The sequence below is a fragment of the Pongo pygmaeus genome, chromosome 22 (genome assembly GCF_028885625.2).
Source record: "Pongo pygmaeus isolate AG05252 chromosome 22, NHGRI_mPonPyg2-v2.0_pri, whole genome shotgun sequence".
NCBI lineage: Eukaryota > Metazoa > Chordata > Mammalia > Primates > Hominidae > Pongo > Pongo pygmaeus.
Genome location: NC_072395.2, coordinates 26,529,594 through 26,554,387, shown reverse-complemented (window position 1 = coordinate 26,554,387; position 24,794 = coordinate 26,529,594). Strand labels below are relative to the sequence as shown.

Sequence of the window (24,794 nt, the reverse complement as noted above, 5' to 3'; positions counted from 1 at the left end):
TGGTGTCATTATTTTAAAAATTCTTAAGCATTCTGACAAGCATACAGTGATACTTCAGTGGTTTTAGTATTCGTTGCCCTGATGGCTGATTATATTGACTATTTCTTCTACTTATCATCTTTGCTGAAATGTGTGTTCATGTCTTTTGGACATTTTTCAATTGGGCTTTTTTTTAAGCTGTTGACTTTTGATAATTCTTTATATAATTTCTAAACTAGTCCTTGTCAATATTTGATCTACAAATATTTTTGTACAGTTTGTAACTTGTCTTTTTATCTGTTTCACAAAAGCATTGGCAGAGAAAAAGTGATTAGTTTTGATGAGGAGTAATTGATCATTATTTTAGGTATGTATCACACTTTAGGTGTCAAGTCTAATAACTCTGTGTTGAGCCCTAGATCCTGAGGGTTTTCTCCTATAATTTTTTCTAAAAATAATATAGTTCTATGTGTTACATTTACATCTGAAATCCATTTCTATTTAGTTTTTTTATAGCTCCAGCATCATTTGTTGACAGGTTCTCTTTTACTAAGTGCTTTTGCATCTTTATCAACAATTGGTTAAAATATATCTCTGTAGATAGAGATATATAATATAGATATCAATATATATCGATATGTTTATTGACATGTTTTTGTACCTATTTGTGTTGGGTCTGTATTTTGATATATATATTTTTTCATTTATGTATGTGTTCATTTGTTTTTCTAGTACCACATAGCATTTAATTAATGTAGCTATATAGTAAGCATTAATATCAAGTAGACTGATTATTTCCTCTTCATTCTTCTTTGTCATGATTATTTTAGATCTTCTAGTGTATGTGCATTTCAATATAAATTTTAGCATAACGTCTATATCTGCAAAAATTTATCTGAGGTTTCAACAGAAATTACGTTAAACATATCTTTCAGTTTGGGGAGAGCTGATATCTTTACCATGCTGAATATTCTAATTCATGAATATGATATGTCTTTCCATATACTTTGATTCTTTGATTTCTTCAGTCAGCATTTTATGATTTTCAACATACAGATCCTGTGCATCTTTTGTTATGTGTATACCACATATTCATTTTGGGGAGTAATTGTAAAATGTATTTCTAAATTTTGGTATCTCCACATTCACTGTTAGTATATAGAAATGAGATTGCATATTTTGTGTTGAATTTGTTTCCTGGGACCTTACTGAATTCATTTATTGTTTCTAGGTTAAAACAATAGATTTATTGGAATTTTCTATGTAAGCAATTATGTTTTTTGCAAATAAGAATGCTTTTATTTCTTCTATTACAATCTGTGTGCATTTAATTTTTTTAAATCTACTTATTGCCATGGCTAGAACTTCCAGTGCTATTTTGAATAATAGTGGTAAGCACAGATACCTTTGCCTTAGAGAAAAAAAAATCCAATCTTTTGCCATTAAAGTGTGATGTGACTTATAGGTTTTTTTGTAGATACACTATAAAATTGAGTTAGTTCCCCTCTATTCCTAACTTGCCAAGAATTTTACCTCATAAATATGTGTTGGATTTTGCCATATACTTTTTATGCATAATTGATATGATCATATAATTTTTTTCTTTAGTTTGTTGATGTGTTGAACTACATTAATTGATTCTAGAATGTTGAACAAGATTTGCATTCCAGTAATAAATTCTACTTGGGCTTAGTGCGTATTTTTAAATACATTGTTGAATTTCATTTGTTAATATTTTGTTGAGAATTTTTCTAAGTTCATAAGAGGTATTTGTTAGTAGTGTTCCTTTCTTATTGTCTTTGTCTGGTTTTGGCATAAGAGTAATAGTGTATTCATACTACTGTAATAATACAACATCATAAAAAAAGTGGGCAAGTTTTCCCTTCTCTATTGTCTGTTCTGGAAGAGATCATGCAAGATTTGTGTTAGTTCTTTAAATGTTTGGCAGAATTTTCCAGTGAAACCATTTGGGTCTGGAGACTTTTTTGGGAGGAAGTTTTTACTACAAATTTAATTTATTTAATAATTTTAAGACTACTTGGATTATCTATTTCAGCTGGGTTGAGGTTTTGTAGTTTGTGGTTTTTGGGGAATTGGTCCATTTTTTTTAAGGTGTTGAATTATGAACAGTAGGTTTTTAAAATAATCTTTTTGATGATTGCATTATCTTTAGTAATGCCTTTTGTTTTATTCCTAACAGTGATTTGTGTCTTGATTCTTTTTATTTTGTCTGTCTTGCTAGACAAAATGGTTTATCGATTTTATTGTTTTTTATTCAAGAATCAGATTTTTGTTTAATTTTCTATCATGTTCTTTTATTAAATTTCATTAATTTCTGCTTTGTTCTCTCTCTCTCTATATATATATATTTCTACACACACATATTTTTATATATATTATATATATAAATATATATATTTCTACACACACATCTTTTCTTCTCTATTTGGGTTTATTTTGTTCTTTTTCTATTTTCTTGAGGCAGAAACTTAAATTATTGGCCTCAGATATTTCTTCATTTCTAATGTAATCATTTTGTCTGTGAAATTTCCTCTCAGTACTGCTTGAGCTGTGTCTCATGTGTTTTGATATGTTGTATCTTTTTTATCTTGTTCTATGTGTTTTTTAGAGAACTCTTCTTTGTCCATGGGTTATTTATAACTATGGTGTTTAATTTCCACAGTTTAGAAATTTTCCTGTTGTCTTTCTGTTACTGATCTTTAGTTTAATTTTATTATGGCTAGAAATCAAACTCTGTATAAATTTTTTAACAACGTCCTGAGGTATTTTAGTAGTCAAGGATTGATCTCTTTAGGCTCATGCTTCATGGGTACTGGCAATACATGTGTATGCTGCTTTTTTGGGTATAAAGTAATGTTTTGTTGGCTGATCTCAGACATCGTCAAGTCATTACAGCATCAACTTAAAGTAAAAAATCTCCTCTAAACTCAACAGATACAAAGTTCTAAATCTTGTTGTCTAATTCATCTAAATCAGATTTGGCTAAAGCTCTGGATATAAGTACTTGGACATAATTTTTCTTCATCTGTGAACCTGTGAATCTCAGGAATCAAATTACCTCCTCCCCAAATACAATGATGAGACAGGGATACGATACCAGTTATAGGCATTCTTGTTCAAAAAGAAGAAAAGTAGAAGAAAAATAGAGTCAACACTCCATGCAATTTTTAAATTCAGCCAGGCAAGCTCCATCTGATTTAAAGGCCTGGGAATAATTCTCTGTGGTTCACGGCTCTGCTCCCTGGGTTCTTGGCTTCGCGTGTTCGTCTCTTAGAGTCCTTCTCTCTCTCTTTCACCGCCTTCTTCTTTAAACGTATAAATGGTAGCATATGTTTGCATCTGAGTAGTTTTTTCATCTTGTTTCTTGTTTGTAGAAATTTTCCAGGCCTCAAAACTTTCTCTCATTTTATACTCTGTTGCTTTTAGTCCAAGTTGGCACTATTTTTTTTTAAACTTCAAATATTTTTATTTAAAATAACATAACCACATTGAAAAATTTTGAACCTATAGAAAAATGACATAAACTACCCACAATCCCACCATAGTGCTATTTAGTATACTGGATTTCCTACCATTCTCTTTTTTCTTTTTTCTTTTTTTGTATACATATATAACTAACCTGCACATTGTGCACATGTACCCTAAAACTTAAAGTATAATTAAAAAAAAAAGTTGGCACTATTTATACCACTATAACATTCTCCAAAGCCTGGTGGATCTCCGTATATATTACAGAGAGTCATTCTATTAAAAAAGAGACTCCTCCATATTTTTTCTAGACAATCCTGCCTCTATTATTGGCCTCTGCTGAGATGGCTAAAGGAATCGGTGAGTCATGTGCTTAATATTTTAAAAGACCCTTTTGTGTGACTAAATGCTCTGATTTTTAAAATCTTTCTGAGGGAAAAGGTTGTCCCAGCTACACCCTCAGCTTTTTCTCTAGAGCTTCATTTCCCATTGATAAGTTTCTTAACGTGAGTATCTTAGTAAACTTGCCAGGCTGAGGATTTCCCAAATCAGCAAGTCAGGATTCTTTTTAATTTAACAGTTTCATCTCAATTTCTGTCTTTCCTCACACAACTCACGATGAGCACCAAGGAGAAATCTGGCCACACTTTCAACCCCTGTCTTATAAATCCCCTTGGTTAAATTTCCGATTTCTTCATTTACAATTTCTGCTTTCCACATAAATTGCAGTACATAATTCCACTAAGCTACCTGCCACGATGTAGTGAGGATTCTTTTTCTACCAGTTTCCAATACTGTATTTCTAATTTCCGTTTGAGTCCTCAACAACGGCAAGATTAACATCCTTATTCATTCCATTAGACATCCATATTTCTCACCAACAGCCTTTTTGCAATGTGTATTTTCTCTGCCATGTTCCTTATTTCCTCCTGTGTCCTTACTAGCACATTTCTACTAACAATTTATTCAAGGAAATCTAGGTTTTCCTATTATATTCCTAAAAATTCTTCCAGCTTCTTCTCATTTCTAATTTAGAAGCCACTTTTCCACTTGTATATGTTTTTTATAGCTATATCACATTATTTGTACCAAAATGTATATTGATTTTCTATAACTGCCCTAACAAATTACCACAAATTTGGTGGCTTAAAACAACACAAATGTATTATCTTAAAGTTTGGTAGTCCAGAAGTCTAATACAGATGTCACTGTGCTAAAGTCAAGGTGTTAGCAGGTGCATTCCTTTCTGGAGGCTCAGGGGAGAATACACTTTCTTAATTTTTCGAGCTCTAGAAATTGTTCATATTTGTTGGCTTGTGGCCTTTTCATTCACATTAGTGGGCTGAGTCTTCATATTATATCATTTTGATCCTTTTTCTGCACCACATCTCTGTTTCTGATTCTCCTCTTTTGTCTTCCTCTTCCTCTTTTAAGGCCGCTTGTGATTACATTGGGTCCACCTAGATAATTCAATATAATGTCACTATTTTAAGAACAGCTGGTTAGCAACTCTAATTTTATTTGCAATCTTAATTATCCTTTGCAAGATAACATACTTGTAGGTTCCAGGGATTAGAACAAGGATATATTTGGGGAGGCCTACAACAATTACAATGTGCATACATTATTTATCACTGTTTAATTATTCCAACATTTAACCATTTCAAGTAAAATGTGGAAACCTCACTTCCATGTAGGCCCCTTTACATTCCCCACTTTTAATTATCATGATTTTGAATATTAGATTGTGTAATAATTTTTGTTTCAATCCTTAACATTTACAAAATCAATGAGAAAAAAGATAACCTATTGTATGTACCCATATTTATTCTCTTCCCATTGTTCATTCTTTCTTCACAATGATTCATGATTATTTCATTAATTCCTTTCTGTATGAAGAAATTACTTCTGACAATCTCTAAGGATAATTCTGCTAGTGAGATTTGTTTTTTACTGTTTCTTTGTCTGAGAATGTCTCTATTTCCCCCTCATTCTCAAAGGACAGTTTTGTTGGATGTAAGATTTGAGGTTGGCAGTATTTTCTTTCAGCACTTGAAAAATGTTATATTTTCTTTTGACCTCCATGACTTTCAGATGTGAAATCCATTATGATTCAAATTGGTGTTCTCCTGTAGGTAATGCATCATTTCTTTCCGGCTGCTTACAAGACTTTTATTTCTTTGTTTTTACTTTTGCAGTTTTATTATGATGTCTCTTGGTTAGAATTTCATGAGGTTTACTATATTTCAGGTTCACTTAGCTTTTTCAATCTGTGTTTATTTTTTTCACCAAATTTAGAAAGTTTTCAGCCATCATGTCACAGCCCCACACTCTTTTCTCTTTCTGACATTCTAATAGCACAAATATTACATCTTTTATTATAGTCCCACAGATCCCTGAGGCTTTGTTCATTTATTTTTCTCCATCTTTTTCTCTCTGTCGTTAAGATTGATTGGCCCTCAAGTTCACTGATTTCTTCTTTTATTATCTTCACTAACTATTGAGTATATCCTGTGAGTTTTGTATCTGCAATTGTATTTTTTGTTTCTGTAATTTTGGAAGTCCAGTGCACTATTCATTGCACGATGGAGCCACCTTTGTTTCTGTAATTTCATTTTTTCTTTTACAACTTTTTTTTCTTTGCTAAGGTTTTAATTTTTTCAAGAGACATGTTAACTTTGAATCATTATTGTGATGGCTCCTTTAAAATAAATGTCAGATAATCTCAGCAACTAATTTATCTCAGGGTTAGCATCAGGTAATTTTCTTAACAATGTTGTGATTTTCTTTGTTCTTGGTATTATGGGCAATTTTTGATCATGTCTTGGACATTGTATCTCTTGTGTCAGAATCTGAGATCTATTTAAAACATTTATTTTAGCGGGCAGTTCCCCTGTTTAGGTGTTGGCTTTAGATATTCTAAGGCTGTGATTTTTAGATGCATAAAACTTTCGGGACATCATATTTTCTCAGCGACTAACTTTTTTTTTGCTTTTTATGCATTTATACATGAATATGGATCTTGCTTCACAAACTATTTTATCAGACTCTGTCACAGCTACAAGTTGCCTCAGAGAGCCTTAGAATCTTTATTCTTCTTTTCTATCTTCAATATTACATCATGTAGTATTTTACTTCCATTTCTTATTTAATGATACATATTAATTATAAATAGTATCATCAAATACTTCCTTATATTTACCAATTTCAGTTTTCTACATTTTGTCTTATCCCCTCCTTCAACTCCTTCCTTCTGGGTTTAACGTTTTTCTTGCTGAAGTATATCCTAGTAGTAGCTTTTCAATAGCCGTCTTTCTTAGTCTTTTTCTTTTTTTGTCTTTCCTGAAAATGTCCTTATCCTTCTCTCAGTCAGGAATGAAAAGATAGTTTAGGACAGAATTCTATATTGAAAGTTTATATGCTCAGCACATTGAAAATACGAATTCTCTTGTTTTCAGACACACTTTTTTTCATTTATCTTCAATCTAATTTTTCCATGAAGATAATCTATCATTTCATCAGACTGAATGTATTCATTGATTTTTTTTTTATATTGTTATTTTCCAGTCTCAATGGTTTGTTCAAGTCTGGATTAAAAATTAATAAAAAAAACTATTTGTGCTATTTCAAAATAGAGATTCATGTCTATCTTTGATATAGAAAACTCTCAGAAATCAGCTCTTCTTCAAAGTTCTCCTTCAGAACAAGTCAGATTTTCTTTTTTCAGAACCATATTACCACAATCCTGAAGCATTTTAATGTAAATTTGTGGGGGTCTTTCAACATATAACTAGTGTGAACTTAAATTTCATGTTTCCTGGAGTTTCATTTAATCTCAAGAAACAATTTATGTTTTCACGTAAGACCCAGACTGAAAAAACAGAAAGATTTTCCTAGTTCCTCTTTCAATGATGGGTCAGGGAATTTCAATTATGAGGTTTATGGCTCTGTGCAGGGACCTCCATTTCAGCTTTTTCCTTTAGGATCACGTCTCCTGCTCCTGCATGGAGGTTGACACTTCAGCCTCCATCTTCATGCTACAACAGGCTCTGAAGTCCCAGAGGGGTCCAGGGCTTCAGTTTTTCTGGCCTTGGCTTTAATTTCTCTTTGCTTCTGCTTTCTGACACTTCCCCTTCCTTCTTCTGAGCTTGGTTGTATATTGAAACATGGATTGTACACCTAGCATTTCCATGTACTTATAGTGGGAGGGTGGCTTAATCTGTAACATCTCAATATTCTATGCTGTCAGAAATAATCTGAACAAGTCTGAATGGCCATTTTTATGGGCAAGGTGAATGAAAGTACTTTGCCTAAGGCTGTGAAGTAACTTCAAAGTGAGAAGTGTTTCCTTGTACCTCTTGTGTCAGAAATCGGGAAAATCCAATTATAAATCCGTTCTGTTCTAGAAGGGGGGTGCACCAAACTTGGGATAACTCCTATAGTCCAAATTTCCTGTACAGGCCTGGCAATATATAGAAGTAAGTTCAGCATCCTTGCCTGTGAAAGATATACTCTACCAAAGTTTAGTAAAGGCAATTTGAATAAGAACTGCTATGAACTTACCTTATATATATTTCACAGTCATTCTTGAACAGCCAGTGAAATTAGGACTTATGTTTGGCAAGCAATAGCTGGTACTATTAATCAGATAATTAAGAAATCTTACCATATTTACCTTAGATCTGCTATTTAAAAGTAAAAGTTGCTTAATTGGCCTAATTTCTGAAAAGTTTTGGTTTTCAGACAAGCCAGTATTTAGGAGCTATTTGTTCAATACTTCACCATACCCATTACTGGCTGGAAGGCTTTTTCATCTCTCAGGTTTAAGAGTAGTCAAAAATTGACAAACAAAAGGTAAAATATATTACCCATTTACCAAATGAGTCCTCTCAATAATATTATTTGCGTGTGTAATATGAGCCTAAATTACATATCTATCTATACATACACATATATATATATCTGAATATGTACCAAAACCAAAAATTAAAAAATAATGTGAGTTGCATTCTACGTTTTTATTTTGTAGCCTATTATTTTGTTCTCAGTATAATTGTTCCAGATAAAACTATGATGGATGGCTCGTTTTCATTTAAATTATTAAACCAGCTTGGAATGATTGAAGAGCCAAGGCTTTATGAGTAAGTAAAATTTACTATTTTCTTTTCTCATATATTCAATATTTGCTTTCTTCAGTATCCCATCCAACAGATAATTTAAATAGTATAGTTTATTTTTCATCTAGAGAGTCTTAAAATGTTAAATATTAAAAGGATCTCATATGTTATATTCTAATTCCTTTATTTTACAGAGAAACATAACATATGTTAAAGAGGCTCCCTTACTCTAAACAACTAGTGACTTTAAAAGTTATAAGAGTATCAGGAGATGTAGACCATCCTGGCTAACATGGTGAAACCCTGTCTCTACTAAAAATTCAGAAAATTAGCTGGGCATGGGTGGCACGTGCCTGTAGTCCCAGCTACTCAGGAGGCTGAGGCAAGAGAATCGCTTGAACCCAGGAGGTGGAGGTTGCAGTGAGCTGAGATTGCACCACTGCCCTCCAGCCTGGGTGACAGAGCAAGACTCCGTCTCAAATAAATAAATAAATAAATAAATAAAATAAGTTAAAGAATAAAAGATGACTTTGTGTCTTTCTCTCTCTTTTGACTCTCATTGAAGTGTTTTTCCTAACCATATTGCCTTCTAATTCTCTCCAGTTTTCTGTTAATATCATGTTCTCAGTGATGTGAATAAATGTTTAGTGACTTCTTTAAATAGAGTGACACAATTTTAGTGTTTCAGAGAACTATTCCTACCTACAAGGCTCCCAAACAATAGGGGAGGGTTTTGTTTTTTTCTCAATCTTTTATTTAACTTTTTATGTATGTACATATGTATGTGCAAGTGTGTATACATATTTTAAGGTTATATAATTATATAAAAGAATGTTCTTGGCTTGAGCTTGTTGAATATATATTTCTGTGTTTAATAAATTCTTAAACTAGAAAATTATTTTTTTCTTAAATAAAAGAATGATATAAATGGGCACACTACTATATAGCTGTGGTTTCCAACCTGCTGTGCTAGACTTCTAACTAGCCATTAAATAATGAAACGATTTTCAAAAGGCTCACAGGCACCATATCTAGTGATTAAAAAAATATAAAAGTGTATTTTGTTGTGGATAGACAGAGCAATTTGGCTTAAGTTTTGACTGGTTATTGAACACATTAGGGTTTCAGGAAGCACGGTTGGTATTTCCAACATTTACTGCTGTCACAGTATAGGTAGTTACAGTACATGAATTAACTAATTAACTAAATTAATGTGTGATGGACCTTGGACCTGAGTACATAGTGACATCCAAACTCTGTGAGCCAGGAGAAAGTCCCTGACTACTTATTTATTTGCACATTCACAAACAATGGCAGTGAAAGTATTTAATGTTACAGTATTATTAGCACAGGTAAAATCTGAAACGATATTAAAATATAAAAAGTAGCCATAGCTCATAATAGTAGGTAAACCTTTCAAACATTGGAATCCACAAAGAAAATAATGGTAAGTTCACCATAATGAAAATATAAAATACCTGTGTACTGAAGTAACATAAAAACCGTTCCATCAAGGGATGCCATGATTATCCTTAGAGATAATACCCTGGGTTACAAGTCCAGCAAAATGTTTAAAATTTTGGATAAACATATGTTTAATATTAGATTGTATAAATGTAATTTTCTTAAAGTTAATAAAGACATTGCAGATGATTTAACAGTTGTGTAGAACTGGTAGTGAAAGAGTAACAATTATCCGTTTTCCTTTCCCTTTTTAAACTAACCTTCAGTCACCCAAAGAAGATAAAAGAAATTAAACAAAAATTCCAATCCAAATTCTTGACTTTCTTCAAGACCCATCTTTCATTGAGAGAAACTTTTTGGCCCTTTTCACCTAATTTTGAACACTGAATGTTTTAAAATAATAACTAATATTATTCCATAATTGTTCATTATTTTAAATTACTTACAATTGTATTTATGTATGTATATACATATACATTCACACATGATATATTATTTATTCTTATCAAAAACATGATTTTTGGCTATTAAATGGATTCAATTACTTATTTGAATTATTCAGCATCAAACTTATTCAGGCATTTCTCAAAAATAATGGGGAGCCAAACTGACACAGACAGTATTTTGTTCTCAAAAAAGTCACAGAATACTGGAGACTCATGCATAATTGTAGCTTTTAGTAGAATGTTTTATAAAAGAAGATCACTTAATGTACTGTTGGAGCACAGAGAAGAATCAAGGAAGTATTTGAAAGCAAGGCAATACAGTCAGGGAACAGAAAGGATGTATCAAAAACCTAGAGATAGGAGAGTACCTGATATGGTTTGGCTGTTTGTCCCCACCCAAATTTCACCTTGAATTGTAGTAATCCCCACGTGTCAAGGATTGGACCAGGTTGAGATAATTGAATCATGGGAGTGGTTTCCCCCATACTATTCCTGTTGGTCCTGTAGGTTGCAGAAGACAAGGACTGAGGTTTGGGAACCTCCACCTAGATTTCAGAGGATGTGTGGAAATGCCTGGAGCTCCAAGCAGGTATCTGGTGCAAGGGCAGAGCCCTCATGGAGAACCTCTGCTAGGGCAGTGTGGAAGGGAAATGTGGGATTGGAGCCCTATACGGAGTTCCCACTGGGGCACTGCCTCGTGGAGCTGTGAAAAAAAGGCTACATTCCTCCAGACTCTAGATTGGTAGATCCACTGACAGCTTGCACCATGCATCTGGAAAACCTGCAGACACCCAACGCTAGCCATGAAAGCAGCTGGAAGAGGGGCTGAACCCTGCAAAGTCACAGGGGTGGAGCTGCCCAAGGCTGTGGGAACTCATCTCTTGCATAAGCGTGTCCTGGATGTGAGACATGAGTTAAAGGGGATCATTTTGGAACTTTAAGGTTTAATGACTACCCTATTGGATTTCAGACTTGGATGGGGCCTATAGACCCTTTGTTTTGGCCAATTGCTCTCATTTGGAATGGGTGTATTTACCCAATGCTTGTACCCTCATTGTATCTAGGAAGTAACTAACTTGCTTTTGATTTTACAGGCTCATAGGTGGAAGGGACTAACCTTGTCTCAAATGAGACTTTGGACTTGGACTTTTGAGTTAATATTGGAATGAGTTAAGACTTTGGGGGACTGTAGGAAGGGCATAATTGTATTTTGAAATGTGACAACGTGAGATTTGGGAAGGCCAGCGGTGGAATGATTTGGTTTAACTCTGTGTTCCTACCCAAGTCTCACTTTGAATTGTAATAATCCCCACGTGTCAAGAGTGGGACCAGGTGGAGATTGGATCACGGGGTGGTTTCCCCCATATTATTCTCTTGATAGTGAGTAAGTTCTCAAGAGATCTGATGGTTTTATATGGGGCTTCTCTATTTGCTCGATTCTCATTCTTCTCTCTCCTGCCACCATATGAAGTAGGTCATGTTGCTTTCCCTTCCGCCATGTTTGTAAGTTTCTTGAGGCCTCCCCCGCAATGCAGAACTGTTGAGTCAGTTAAACCTCTTTTCTTTATAAATTACCAAGTCTTGTGTATTTCTCCATAGCCACATGGGAACAGACTAATACAGTTTCTAAATTCAAAAATTGCACATGAACACAGGCCTAGAACAGATGTTTCAAATTTGTTCAGAAGGCAAAGAAACTGTTGGTCTTGAGTTAATTTACAAACATTATATTCTATGTGGAGCATGAAATAGTGATTAATTTTATTCAGATACTTGGACTAATGCATTGTTGTGAAGGAATATAAAATATGGGAACATATACACATGTGTTATAATCTGTCCACCCAATCTTGGCTAATGGGTTTACTGTTTTTGTATTAATAATTATTTGCTAATACAGTCATTCATCATTTAACAATGGGAATATCCTCTGAGAAATGCATATTTAGGTGATTTTGTCATTGCTTGGACATTATAGAGTCCAAACTTAGATAGTATAGCCTGCTACACATGTAGGCTATATGGAGTGTAGCATAGATTTATAACCTAGAAGCAATAAGTTACAAACCTGTACAGCATGCTACAGTATTGAATACTGGAGGCAATTGTAACACAATGGTAAATATTTGTCTATGTAAAAATATCCAAGCATAGAAAAAGGTACAGTGAAAATATAATGTCATAATCTTATGGGACCACTGTCATATATTCAGTCCTTTGTTGACAAAAACATCATTATGCAGCACATGAGTATACATTTAATTATGTTTTGGGATTTTAATTGTCTTTAAGATGGCACAGGAGTCAAAGAATTTTAAACGATCTTTTATTTTCCTTTTTAAAATGGAAACAGGAATATTTACTCACTGTAGAAAATGTATAATATTATATAATAGAAAATAGGGATCACCTATAATTATACCATCAAGGAATACCTACACTTTGCATTTGGTGTATAATCATTCTTCCCCTTCCTCCTTCTTGTACATGCCCCTATGTGCAGACATATGATTTTTTTATTTGGCAAAATTAGGATCTGATTGAAATGTGTTCTGCATCCTGATTTTTATACTGAATGTTATTTTTCGTATACTACTAATGATTCATTGGACCAGATATATTAATATGCCAATATAGGATGTTAAATGGGAAATGTCAATATTGGATATTCAGGATAGAAACATGGCCCAGACATATGAGTAATGGAGAGATTAGAGGGAGCAAGACATGAGATAGTAGGCTACAGACGTAGTTACTGTGATAATTCATATGAAAGATAAAGTGAGTCTGGATCCAAGTCAGTGGGAATAAAAAAACAGGGTAAGGGAGATTCTAGAGGTTTTGGGGCTTTAGAATAGACATGTTGTGTGTTTGCATGGTTAATTGAATAAGTGAACATTAAGGAAAGAAACCAATCTACAGTGACTTCAAGTTTTGAGCTTTGTGACTATTTAAAAAGTATAATACTATTATACTGAGCTAAAAGATACATGGAGAGAATCGAATTTAATCCATTAATTACAAATTACTGAGTTCTTCTATACACCCGGATCTGTACTAGGAATAGGGGATACAATTCTGGACAAATTAAATGTCTGTTCTTATATAAATTAGATGTCTGTAGCAGATAGATTTTAAGTTAATAATAAAAATAAAACAATGATGTCCATCATTCTAGTATTCAAACAGTTTTTAATGAGTATCTACACTGAGCCAGGCACTGTGTTAAGTGCTGGGGATACTGTGGTGAGAAAATCAGTCATGGTCTTACCTTCATTAAGCTTGTATCATAATGAGACATATAAGGATAGTCAAATAATTATAAAATTATATAAGTAAAATCTGTTCATGAAAAAAATGTCTTGACATAAATCATAGTGTATATAGAAAATTAAAATAGGGGATGTAAATTAGTGGGGTGACTAAAAGTTTCTCTATTGGTGCTTATATTAGTCGAGTCCTAAATGGTGAACAGGAGTCATTGCCCTGCTGCATTCCAGGCAGAAGGACCAATAAATACAGAAAATCTGAAGCGTAGAGAAGCATGACCCACTTCAGCAGCTGAAGGCAATTTAGTGTGTTTAAGAATAGAGACTGGGGCCGGGTGTGGTGGCTCACGCTTGTAATCTCATCACTGTGGTAGTCCGAGGTGGGTGGATCACAAGGTCAGGAGTTCGAGGCCAGCCTGGCCGATATGGTGAAACCCTGTCTCTACTAAAAATACAAAAATTAGCTGGCTGTGGTGGCGCATGCCTGTAGTCCCAGCTGCTCAGGAGGCTGAGGCAGGAGAATCACTTGAACCTGGGAGATGGAAGTTTCAGTGAGCCGAGATTGCACCACTGCACTCCAGCCTGGGTGACAGAGCGAGACTCCATCTCAAAAAAAAAAAAAAAAAAAAAAAGAATAGAGACTGGGAAAGCAAGAAAGAGAGGAGAAATCTAGAGAACACTTAGATGCATTATAGAAATTAGAACTCATAGGCCATGTTCCAGAATTTATATTTTATTCACTGGGCACATGAAAACCACTGAAGTATTTTAGTTGTGGCAGTCAGGTTGAGGCCACAGCTGGATTTTTCTTTTGGAAAAACAATTTAACCACAGTGGATTGGAGAGATACAAAGCAAGATGCTGTTGCAGGAATATAGACATGACACAATGGTGTCCTGGGTTTGAAGGTTTATAGTTGAAATGGAAAAATGAGGGGTTCAAATCAGTTTTGATATTTCAGAGGTAAAGTCAACAGAAATTTCTGATAGATTGAATGTGGAGGTTGAAAGAAGGGCACTATCAAGGGTGAGTCCAAGTTATTTGACTTGGGTAATAGGTGACGGTGCCATTTAATACTCTGAGACAATGTAAGTTTTAGTTTTAGTATTTTTTTTTTTTTTTTTGGTTGGAGAAAGTGTTGGAGAAGATGAGTCATTTAGATTTGAACCTAGTGAGCTTCAGGCATCCTTAAGATATCCACATGGACACGGTGAATGACAGTGGATACATGTAACTAAAACTTAGTATACAGGCCGTAGCTGAAGGTAGAGATTTTGTAGTCATGAGCAAACTGTTGGTAATTGAAACCACTGGTGTGGCTGTGAGTTTGTATGGAAAGATAACACATTCCTATCTGGATATGTTGAATTAGAATTATCGCTGAAAAATTTGGATATGTTCATGGAAAGATATTAGTGATATATCTAATGACATAGTCTGTGAAAAAGAAGGTGGTAACCCTGCCAGGAGGTAGCAGAAATGGACTTTGAGCGGAATGATCATGTCCTTTTTTGGTGTCTAACTGCTGCAAGGAATCAAAAAGAGAGCAGGAAAAAATATGAGATGGCAGGGAGTGCTGGGTGCCCTACTGGTTGCTCTTCAGCTGTTCTCTGTGTGATTGTCACCTTTGATTAACCAAGTTGTTGTTGGCTCAAAAGAGAAACTTCAAACTGATTTTTTTTTAAACTTTTTTTTTCCTTCACTTCTGTCCTCTTCTTTAGTTCCTTCCCTTTCTCCTCCTTTGTCTCCTCCACCTCCGCCTTCTACTTTTCTTCCTCTTCCTTCACCTCTTCCTCCTACACCTCTTCTTCCTCCTTCTTCTCTTTCTCCTCTTTGCCATCAGTTTTATCTAGTGAGAAAAAGTGCAATAGAGTAGCTGGAGTTCCTCTTGGGGTCATGAAAGCCCAGGTTGAGATAAATGACTCCAGGGACCCACATTTCTGGCACATAGGGATGAGAAATTGAGCAGAGCAGTGAGGATCATTATTAGCTGTGTCTTTGGGAAAAACACTTATATGCTCTGATGCTCAGTTTTCTTATCTGTAAAATGGTAATACTCATAGTACCTAATAAAAGGAGTTTTTCAGGTAGTTAAATTAGGTTAAGCATGGAAAGCTTAATTACATTGTAAATGCACAAAAACTTGTACTTATAAAACACTGTATTTCTGTTTTGAATCTCAGGCCTTTATAAGTTATTGTTCTAGGTCAAAAATATTTGATAAAATATTTTTAAGTTATCCCTTAAGCAACTAGTCTATTTAGGGAACTATGATAGTTGTTAAAGGGTCTAAAAAACACATATAGGATGACTTCTCTAATTCTAGTCAAATGTACAATCTAGACATCTACTCAGAAAGACATGTCACTTTTTCCCAAAAGAAGCATTTTCAAAATAGTTCTATGAGGGAATGCATTTATTATTTTGTTCTGTTATAAATTATGGCTTTAATTATTTTAGTAAATACTGCAATAATATTTTGTTTGGCCTTTTCCCTATAATATTGTTCTCTGTGGCCTCCCTTATTAGGATTATATTGATTTTAGAATTGAATTATGTTTCAAATTATTAATATGCTCAGTGTATCAAATTTTCTCTCTAGAAAGAACAAACCATTTTATAAACTTCAAGAAATCAAGATTCTTGCTCAATTTTACAATGACTTTGTAAATATTTCAAGCATTGGTTTGACATATTTCCAGAGCTCAAATCTGCAGTGTTCCACATGCACATACAAGATCCAGAGTCTCATGTTAAAATCACTTACATATCCAGAAAGGTAAGAAAATTAAATTTTGATTTCAACATGTTATCTTTTAAACTTGAAAATATTGGTTTGTTAAGTAATGTTTTAAAAATTCATGTATTCAAATATCTGTTTATTGTGTATTTCAGCCTATATTTTACATAAATATTAGAATCTCAAAAAGGTTTAAAGGTTTTTTTGGTTTTAATAAAATTTATTTGGGAATCTCATTGTCTAATCAAAGAAAAAACACACACAATCATTTCATAGACACAATAAAGATAAAGTAACACCAATGCCTGCCTTAGAAGTTTACCAGTAATTTCTTTCATATACATGCATATTAACAGACTGGTGAGAGTCCTTTTCCACAATTTTTTAGATGAGGGTCAATGTCTAAAACTCTCTAAGGAAACATATGGTCACAGAAGATAGACTTTATCATGACTTCCAGCAATATCGTCTTTCTCTCAGCTTCATTGCTGTTTACTTAGGAAGATAGAAAAGCCCATTTTCATCTGCTGTATCTAAGATCCTATGGATCACTTGAGATTCAACCCCAAGAATACACTGACAGGGGTTAGGTTCTCAGATGTCTACTATAAAGGCACGAGGAGAAGCTGACACTTTACATTGCAGTTTTATAGTCACCTGTCTTAGTTTGTCAGTATATCACAAATATCCCCATTCCTATTAAAATGTAACACAATCCTGACTGTCTGGGCACCACTTTCTTGAAGACAACATGCTCCAGAAGTGTTTTTTTAATCACGTTTAATATGCTCTTCTCAGTTCTACGTCCTCACAATCAGAGGTTTTCCCACTATCCTTGTTCCACATGGTATCAGTGTACATGTTTGCTGTAGAAGAATCCATATTTCCATTGACAACACCCTGTGAAATCATTAAGAATTATTAAAAATCTCTTTTATAAGTTGGTCATCTGTCAATCTGCATGTATGAGTTGTCCAAACACTAAGCATCAGCTGAGAGCCTATAGAAATGGGTGTGTAGATTGCTGGGAATCTCTCTTTTTTAGTTGACTGTGGTGCTTCCTCTTTATTTCTCTTTATGTTCCTGTATTTATATATATTTATTTCCTAATTATCTTCTTGTCAATGTTGAACATAGTACACAAGAACCTGTGGAGAGTAAACATAAAAATAATAAATGATAATAATATACATTTAGATGAGGTCTATATCAACAGAAGAGAGTTGGGAAGTCATTTTATAACTTTTGGTGTGATATTATTAAGTTACTGAAAAGTCAGTAAATCAGATGTCGCTATAATGGCAAAAATCTAAGAGTAATTGTATCATTCCTTGCCTTTGAAAACACCAAAATATCTGAACATTTTTGGCAGGAACATTAGCAACATCATTCCCTATGAAAGTATATAGTGGGGAGAGATCATGCCTTAAAGGACTAGACCTGTAAGATTTTCAATCTTCAACTAATCTCTGTATCTATTATTATTATTGTTATTTTTGCTTCTTATCACTCTCTCTTTTCCAAAACATCTAATACTTTTAATGGTAAAGGGCTACTGTATTTGGGGATTCCATTATCTGGTCATTAGAACAGCATATACAGTTGTGGAGTAGGCATATTTCGCTGGGTTTTTCTAGAGTTTCTATAAAACACTCTTCCAGAGCAATTTTTACTCTATGATTCTGATTAAAATTCAAGTAGCATGCTGATTGAAGTTCACATCTTAGGGAACTTGATGTCAGGAAAGTACTTCCTAGGACAGATAATGCAAATAATTGAGTTGATAGATATTAAAATATATATCAAATATAAGTGTAAGTTAATATACTAATTATAGTATAAATATAAAATCTAAATTATAAGTATATAAATTGGCCAAGAGTGGTGGCTTACGCTTGTAATCCCAGCATTTTCGGAGGCCAAGTCGGGAGGATCACTTGAAGCCAAGAGTTTGAGACCAGCCTGGGCAACAAGGCAAAATCCTATCTCTACAAAAAATTTAAAAAATTAGCCTTGCACGGTGGTGTGTGCCTGTAGTCCCAGCTGCTAAGGAGGCTGAGGTGGGAAAATCACTTGAGCCTGGAGGTCAAGGCTGCAGTGAGCCATAATTGTGCCACTGCACTGCAGCCTGAGCAACAGAGCAGGACACTGTCTCAAAATATATATATATAAAATCTATTATCTATAATCTATAACTATACTTATATAATACATAATTATTATAATCTATAATTAAGCCATTGACCTAATATGCTGACATTTTTGTTTATTTCCTTTAGGTTAGTTTATGTATTCATTTATTTATTCAATGTTATTTCAATTTATTCTATTTTTTAATGATACTTTAAGTTTTGGGATACATGTGCAGAATGTGCAGGTTTGTTACATAGGTATACATGTACGATGGTGGTTTTCTGCACCCATCAACCTGTCATCTACATTATGTATTTCTCCTAATGCTATCCCTCCCCTAGTCCCCCAACCCCCGACTATTATTTTGAAGATGCAAAGCCTCCACTAAACATAAGAATAGAAATTATATTTGTAGTTCACTAAGGCTAGGCTGTAAAGGGGCCAGGATTTTTTGCATCATTGTAACAGGGGTTGTTGTCCCCTAGTTGCCTTATTAATACCTTCTAAATGTAAACTTGGAGTATAAATAGAGATGTCTAGAAGTTGTAGTGCATGCTTTCTTCCTGGGATTTAAATTGAAAGAATTTATATTATCCAGGGATGAAGTTTTCTCCCTATGGTATCATAAATACAAGAGAATTTCCTCCTCAGTCCAGAGGCAGCACACAATGTAAATCTTGGCCAGACATCAGAAATTTAGCTAGAATATTTGCATATAAAACAACACATAAGCTCAAGATGAGAAACAGAAATTTAGTTCCATTCATGGGGACAGTAAAAAGAACCAAGGATAATCCACCCTCTGTGTACATGGGCAAATGCCAGGGCAGCTACCACTTTCATCATTTAAGCAGAAGTGGACAGGAAAAACACAACAAAACAACAACAAAATGAGGCCTAATGCAGCATAGCAATGCAAGAAGAAAAGGTATAACAATCAAGATTTACAAATAAGTTGACTTGTTAAAAGATGTGTAACAGGAAACAGAAGAAAGTTCCATAAAGCATTGCTCAGTGTTCTCAGTGGTATTTAAGAAAACAAAAATCCATGTAAGAATGGGTGAAGAGTGAGATGATGGGACAACTGATTGCAGTTAAAAGAAAGTTGGCTGAGTTAAAAAAACAAAAACTAAAGTTATTTGGTATCAACATTAAAATAGTAAATAATAGATTTAACCAATAATGTAGAAAATATATTTATCGATAACTTATAGAATAAGGAGATATAAAAATAGAGAAAATAGGGTCTTAGGGTAAAATAACTGAAATGCAATATTTTGGATACCTAATGTTGCTGAAGAGGAGACACAGCAGAAGAACTAACTGCAGATGTAATAAAAAAAATTCCCCTTCAACTGAGGAAAAGAAAATACAGATCCCAAATGGAAAGGATGAACTGAAAACCAGGAACTAAAAGAATGAAAAGAACAAACATTTAGACCCATTCTTATAAATTTTATTTTAAAACTTTGATGATGAAGGGAATTCTGCAAATATTCAAAAAATTATCAACAGAGTAGAAGATTCAATGTTATAGCAATAGCCATTCTTGTTAAATGCACCTACAAGATTAACATGACTCCAATCAAAATCTAAGGTAGATGTTGCTTGGTTGTTCCTAATCAATTTGGAATTACAAATAATAAGATGAGCCAAACGGACTGAATAATGAATGTAATGTTCACAGCTTTATGAAACAGTAATATTCCAAAACAACAATAAAGATATTTGATACTTGAGGAAGAATATAATGGAATAAATGGAAAATTCCAAAATAGAATTTTGTAGATGATAAGAATAGCATTACAGAAAATGATGCTGGAATAAATGACAAGTGAAAAGGACTTTGATATGTCATATATCAAGATTAATTTTAGATATGGTAAAGTATTAAATGTATACTGGTAAACAAAAAAATGGAGGAAAATCTAGGCAAATGTTTATATTTGCACAATAATGAAAGCCAAGACAGGAAACTGAAAGAAAAATATTACGGTTGCCTACAAATATACAAAATTAAAACTGTATGTCACAAACAAAATTAACAAAAGTAAACTGAGAAAACTTTTGTAATGTGTATGACATAGATGGATTTAAATTATTTATATATAAATAAATTTTACAAAAATATTTTTAAAATACATTCTAGTTGAAACATGGAAAGAAATATCCTTCCAGTTGTTTAAGCCAAGAAACCTGGGTTCATCATAGACTAGTCTTTTTCTTCTCACTCATCATCCAATCATGAAATCTCTTTGTTCCTACCTTCTGAAAATATCCAGAATTCTTCACCACCTGTACTACTACAAACTCACTAAGTTTTATCATCTCTCCTTGAATTCTTAAAATAGCCTCTTAAGTGTTCTCTTGCTTTTAGCTTTGTGTCCTATAATTTGTTGTCAGTACAGTGTCCAGAGTGACCCTTTTAAAAGTGGGTTATGTCACACCTCTGCTCAACAATCTCAAAAGTCTTGCCTTCACATTTCAAAGAAAAGCCAAAGTTTTCACAATAGCTTGCAAACTCCACATGACCTAGCTAGTATCTCCACTGCCTCATACCTCCCAATCTCAATGTCTTGACTACTGTACCTGTACACTTAGCTATATCCTGACAGCCTTCTTTGCTGTTCTTTGGACACACCAGGTAGGATCCTCCTTAGAACCTTTGTACTGGATGTTCCCTCTGCCTAGAAATTTCTTCCCCTTGAAGTGCCGATGGCTAACTTTCTTACCTCCAAGCTTTTGCTCAAATGCCATTTTCTCAATGAAGCCTACTTTTATCATCCTGTTTACAGTTGTGAGCAGCAGCTCTTCCACTCTCAATCCTCTTACCTGGAATTATTTTTGTTGTTCTGGTAGGAGTTATTATCTATACTGTCCTCTGTACTTATATTTGCTGTTTATTGTTTGTATCTCTGCAGGTAGAAGATAAGCTTCTTGAGGACGTTGAGTCTATGTATTTTCTTCAAAGACTTATTTCAAGTGCCTTGAACCGTGCCTGGTACATATTGGGCACTAAATGAATAGTTGTTGAATGAATAAATGCAGAAATAAATACATTGGCAGGGAACAATTTTAAAAAGAAAGAAAAAATGATTAATAGACATGTTTTTAAATGCTTAACCCCAATAGAAGGCAATGAGACATAATATATCTCTTCCCAAATGGAAAAAAAGTATATTGTTGAAGTTATACTGAAATTGCCATCTTGTTTCACCAATTGTACGTATGTAAAATTGTATACATATAATGGAAATAAGTGAATAAAATACATTAATAATCCCCACTAATAATAAAATACACTAATAAATTGTATACTGGGTACAGTATACAATTTGGAAATAAGCGAATAAAATACTCTAATAATCCCCAAATGTTAATACTTCTGGCCCTATCCTCTTCTAGAATTTATACTTCAGAGACATAGCAGAAAGTAACATTTAAGAGTGTCAGCTTTGGAGCCAGAGTATCCTGGCTCGAATTTCAGTTCAGCTAATTACTAGCTTTATTACCTTGAAAATATGACTAACCTTTCTGTGCCTCATTTTCCTTACCGGTAAAATGGGAATAGTTATAGTCTATTTTACAGACTTGTTAAGAAGATTAAATAATGTAATATTTATAAAGAATGTAATGTATTGCCTGGCATATAAGTGTTATGTAAATGTTCGTTAAATAAATAAAACGAAAGGTCTAAAATGCACGTATGTATTTCTATAGAAGACATTTACAATTTGATTAACAATGCTAAAAATTATAAATAAATTGACTGCTCAATAATAGGGTAATTTATGCATTGATTATGGAATAGCTGTAATATTAAATGTTATATAATCATTAAAATTGCAGAACTATCACAACATAATAATGGCTAAGGACAATTTTTTCCAAATATATAATAAATATATGAGTATTCCATAATTGGAGAAAATCAGGTGACTTTTTCTTATAAAAATACCTTGATAAAAAATTAATAAAATTTATATGGATACCAAAATTTTGCAGCTTTAGTCTGAGTGCCTTGCACACTTGTTTTAACTCCTCTAGTTATTCAGCTTAATTGGATTTAGTTCAATCATTTCCAGATTCTTTTAAAAATATTATGCTGTTCTTTAGATAAATGAGAGCACGTATTCACTGAAGAACAGCCAAAAAGCTGTCTTTAATTTAGAGAATAAACTCAGACAGCCAATATACAGTTATATTATTTGTCCTGAAATCTTTATTTTTCTATCTATCTATCCAGTTATATTACTTGTCCTGAAATCTTTTTTTAATTTTTTAATCTTTATTTTTTATCTATGTTTAGGGGGTTCAGGTGGAGATTTCTCATATGAATATATTGTGGAGTGGTGAAGTCTGGGCTATTACTGTGCCCAAAACCTCAATGGTGAACGTTGTAATCAATAGGGTCTGGTATCAATGAAATCCCTCAGCTTTGTTTTTCTGGGAAAGTCTTTATTTCTTCTTCATGTTTGAAAAATATTTTCCCTGGATATACTACTGTACGGTAAACTTATTTTTTTCCTTCAGCACTTTAAATATGTCATGCCACTCTCTCCTGGCCTACAAGGTTTCCACTGAAAGTCTGCCACCAGGTGTACTGGAGCTCCATTACATTTTATTTGTTTCTTTTGCTGCTCTTAGGATCCTTTTTTCATCCTTGACCTTTGGGAGTTTGATTATTAAATGCCTCAAGGTAGTCTTTCGGTTAAACCTGCTTGATATTCGATAACTTTCTTGTACTTGGATATTGATATCTTTCTCTAGGTTTGGGTATTATCCCTGTTATTTGTTATTATCTTGGATCTGTTATTATCCCTTTGAATAAACGTTCTACCCCTATCTCTTTCTCTACCTTCTTTTTCAGGTGAATAAATCTTATATTTCCCCTTTTAAGGCTATTTTCTAGATCCTGTAAGCATGCTACATTGCTTTATATTCTTTTTTCTCTTCTGACTGTGTATTTTCAAATAGGCTGTCTTTAAGTTCACTAATTCTTCTTTCTGCTATATCCATTCTGCTATTAAAGGACTGTGATGCTTTTGTTAGTGTGCCACTGCATTTTTTAGCTCCAGAGTTTCTGCTTGATTCTTTTTAATTATTTCAATCTCTTTGTTAAATATATCTGATAGAATTCTGAATTCCTTCTCTGTGTTATTTTGAATTCCTTTTAGTTTCCTCAACACTGCTATTTTGAATTCTTTGTCTAAAAGGTCACATAGTTCTGTTTCTCCAGGATTGTTTACTGGTGCCTTATTTAGTTCCTTTGTTGATGTCATGTTTTCCTGGATGGTGTTGATGCTAGTAGATGTTCTTCGGTGTCTGAGTATTGAAGAGTTAGGTGTTTATTGTAGTCCTCACTTTCTGGGCTTATTTCTGGTCATCCTTCTTAGGAGAGCATTCCAGATATTTTAAAGCACTTGGGTCACAACTTGAGTGTTGTGATCTAAGCTGTTTCTGCTTTAGGGAGCACCCCAGGCCCAGTAATGCTGTGGTTCTTGGAGACTCATAGAGGTACCACCTTGATGGTCTTGGACAAGATCCAGGAGAATTATCCGGATTACCAGCAGAGACTCTTGTTATCTTTCCTTATATTTTCCCATACATACAGAGTCTCTCTGTCTCTGCTCTGAGCCACCTAAATCTGGGGGTGGAGTGACACAAGCACACCTGTGGCCACCACCACTATGACTGTGTTGGGTCAGACCTGAAGCCAGTACAGCACTGGGTCTTGCCCAAGACCTACTGTAACCCCTCCCTGGAAACTGCCTATGTTCACTCAAGGCCCTGGTGTTCTACAATCAGCAGGTGGCCAAGCCATTCAGACCTGTGCTTTTCCTTTTAGGGTGGTGAGGTCCCCCAGGCCCTGAGTGGATCCAGAAGTACTGTCCAGGAGTCAGTGACTACAGTCAAAAACCTTAGAAGTCTACCTGGTATTCTACTGTATTGCAGTTGAGCTGGCACTCAAATTACAAGACACAGTCATTCCCCCTCTTCCCTCCCCTTTCCAAAGACAGGAGAGCCTCACCCCATAGGCACCACCACCCTTGGATAGAAGAAGTACTGCCAGACTACCAGTGATTTTCCCTTAAGTCCCAATTTCTCTTAAGTCAGCTGGTAGTGAATGCTAACTAGCCTGGGACTCACCATTTAG

The 24,794-nt window shown here is 34.1% G+C and overlaps 1 protein-coding gene across 2 annotated transcripts in view; it reads left to right on the top strand.

Annotated features, from left to right (window-relative positions):
- LIPI (lipase I) overlaps positions 1-24,794 on the top strand; it is a 106,160-nt gene that overhangs the window by 53,221 nt on the left and 28,145 nt on the right. For both annotated transcript variants that reach the window (XM_063659625.1, XM_063659626.1), the window contains 2 exons: positions 8,498-8,609; positions 16,367-16,543. In XM_063659625.1, coding sequence (XP_063515695.1) covers positions 8,498-8,609; positions 16,367-16,543 — 289 coding nt within the window. The remainder of the gene's footprint in view (positions 1-8,497; positions 8,610-16,366; positions 16,544-24,794) is intronic.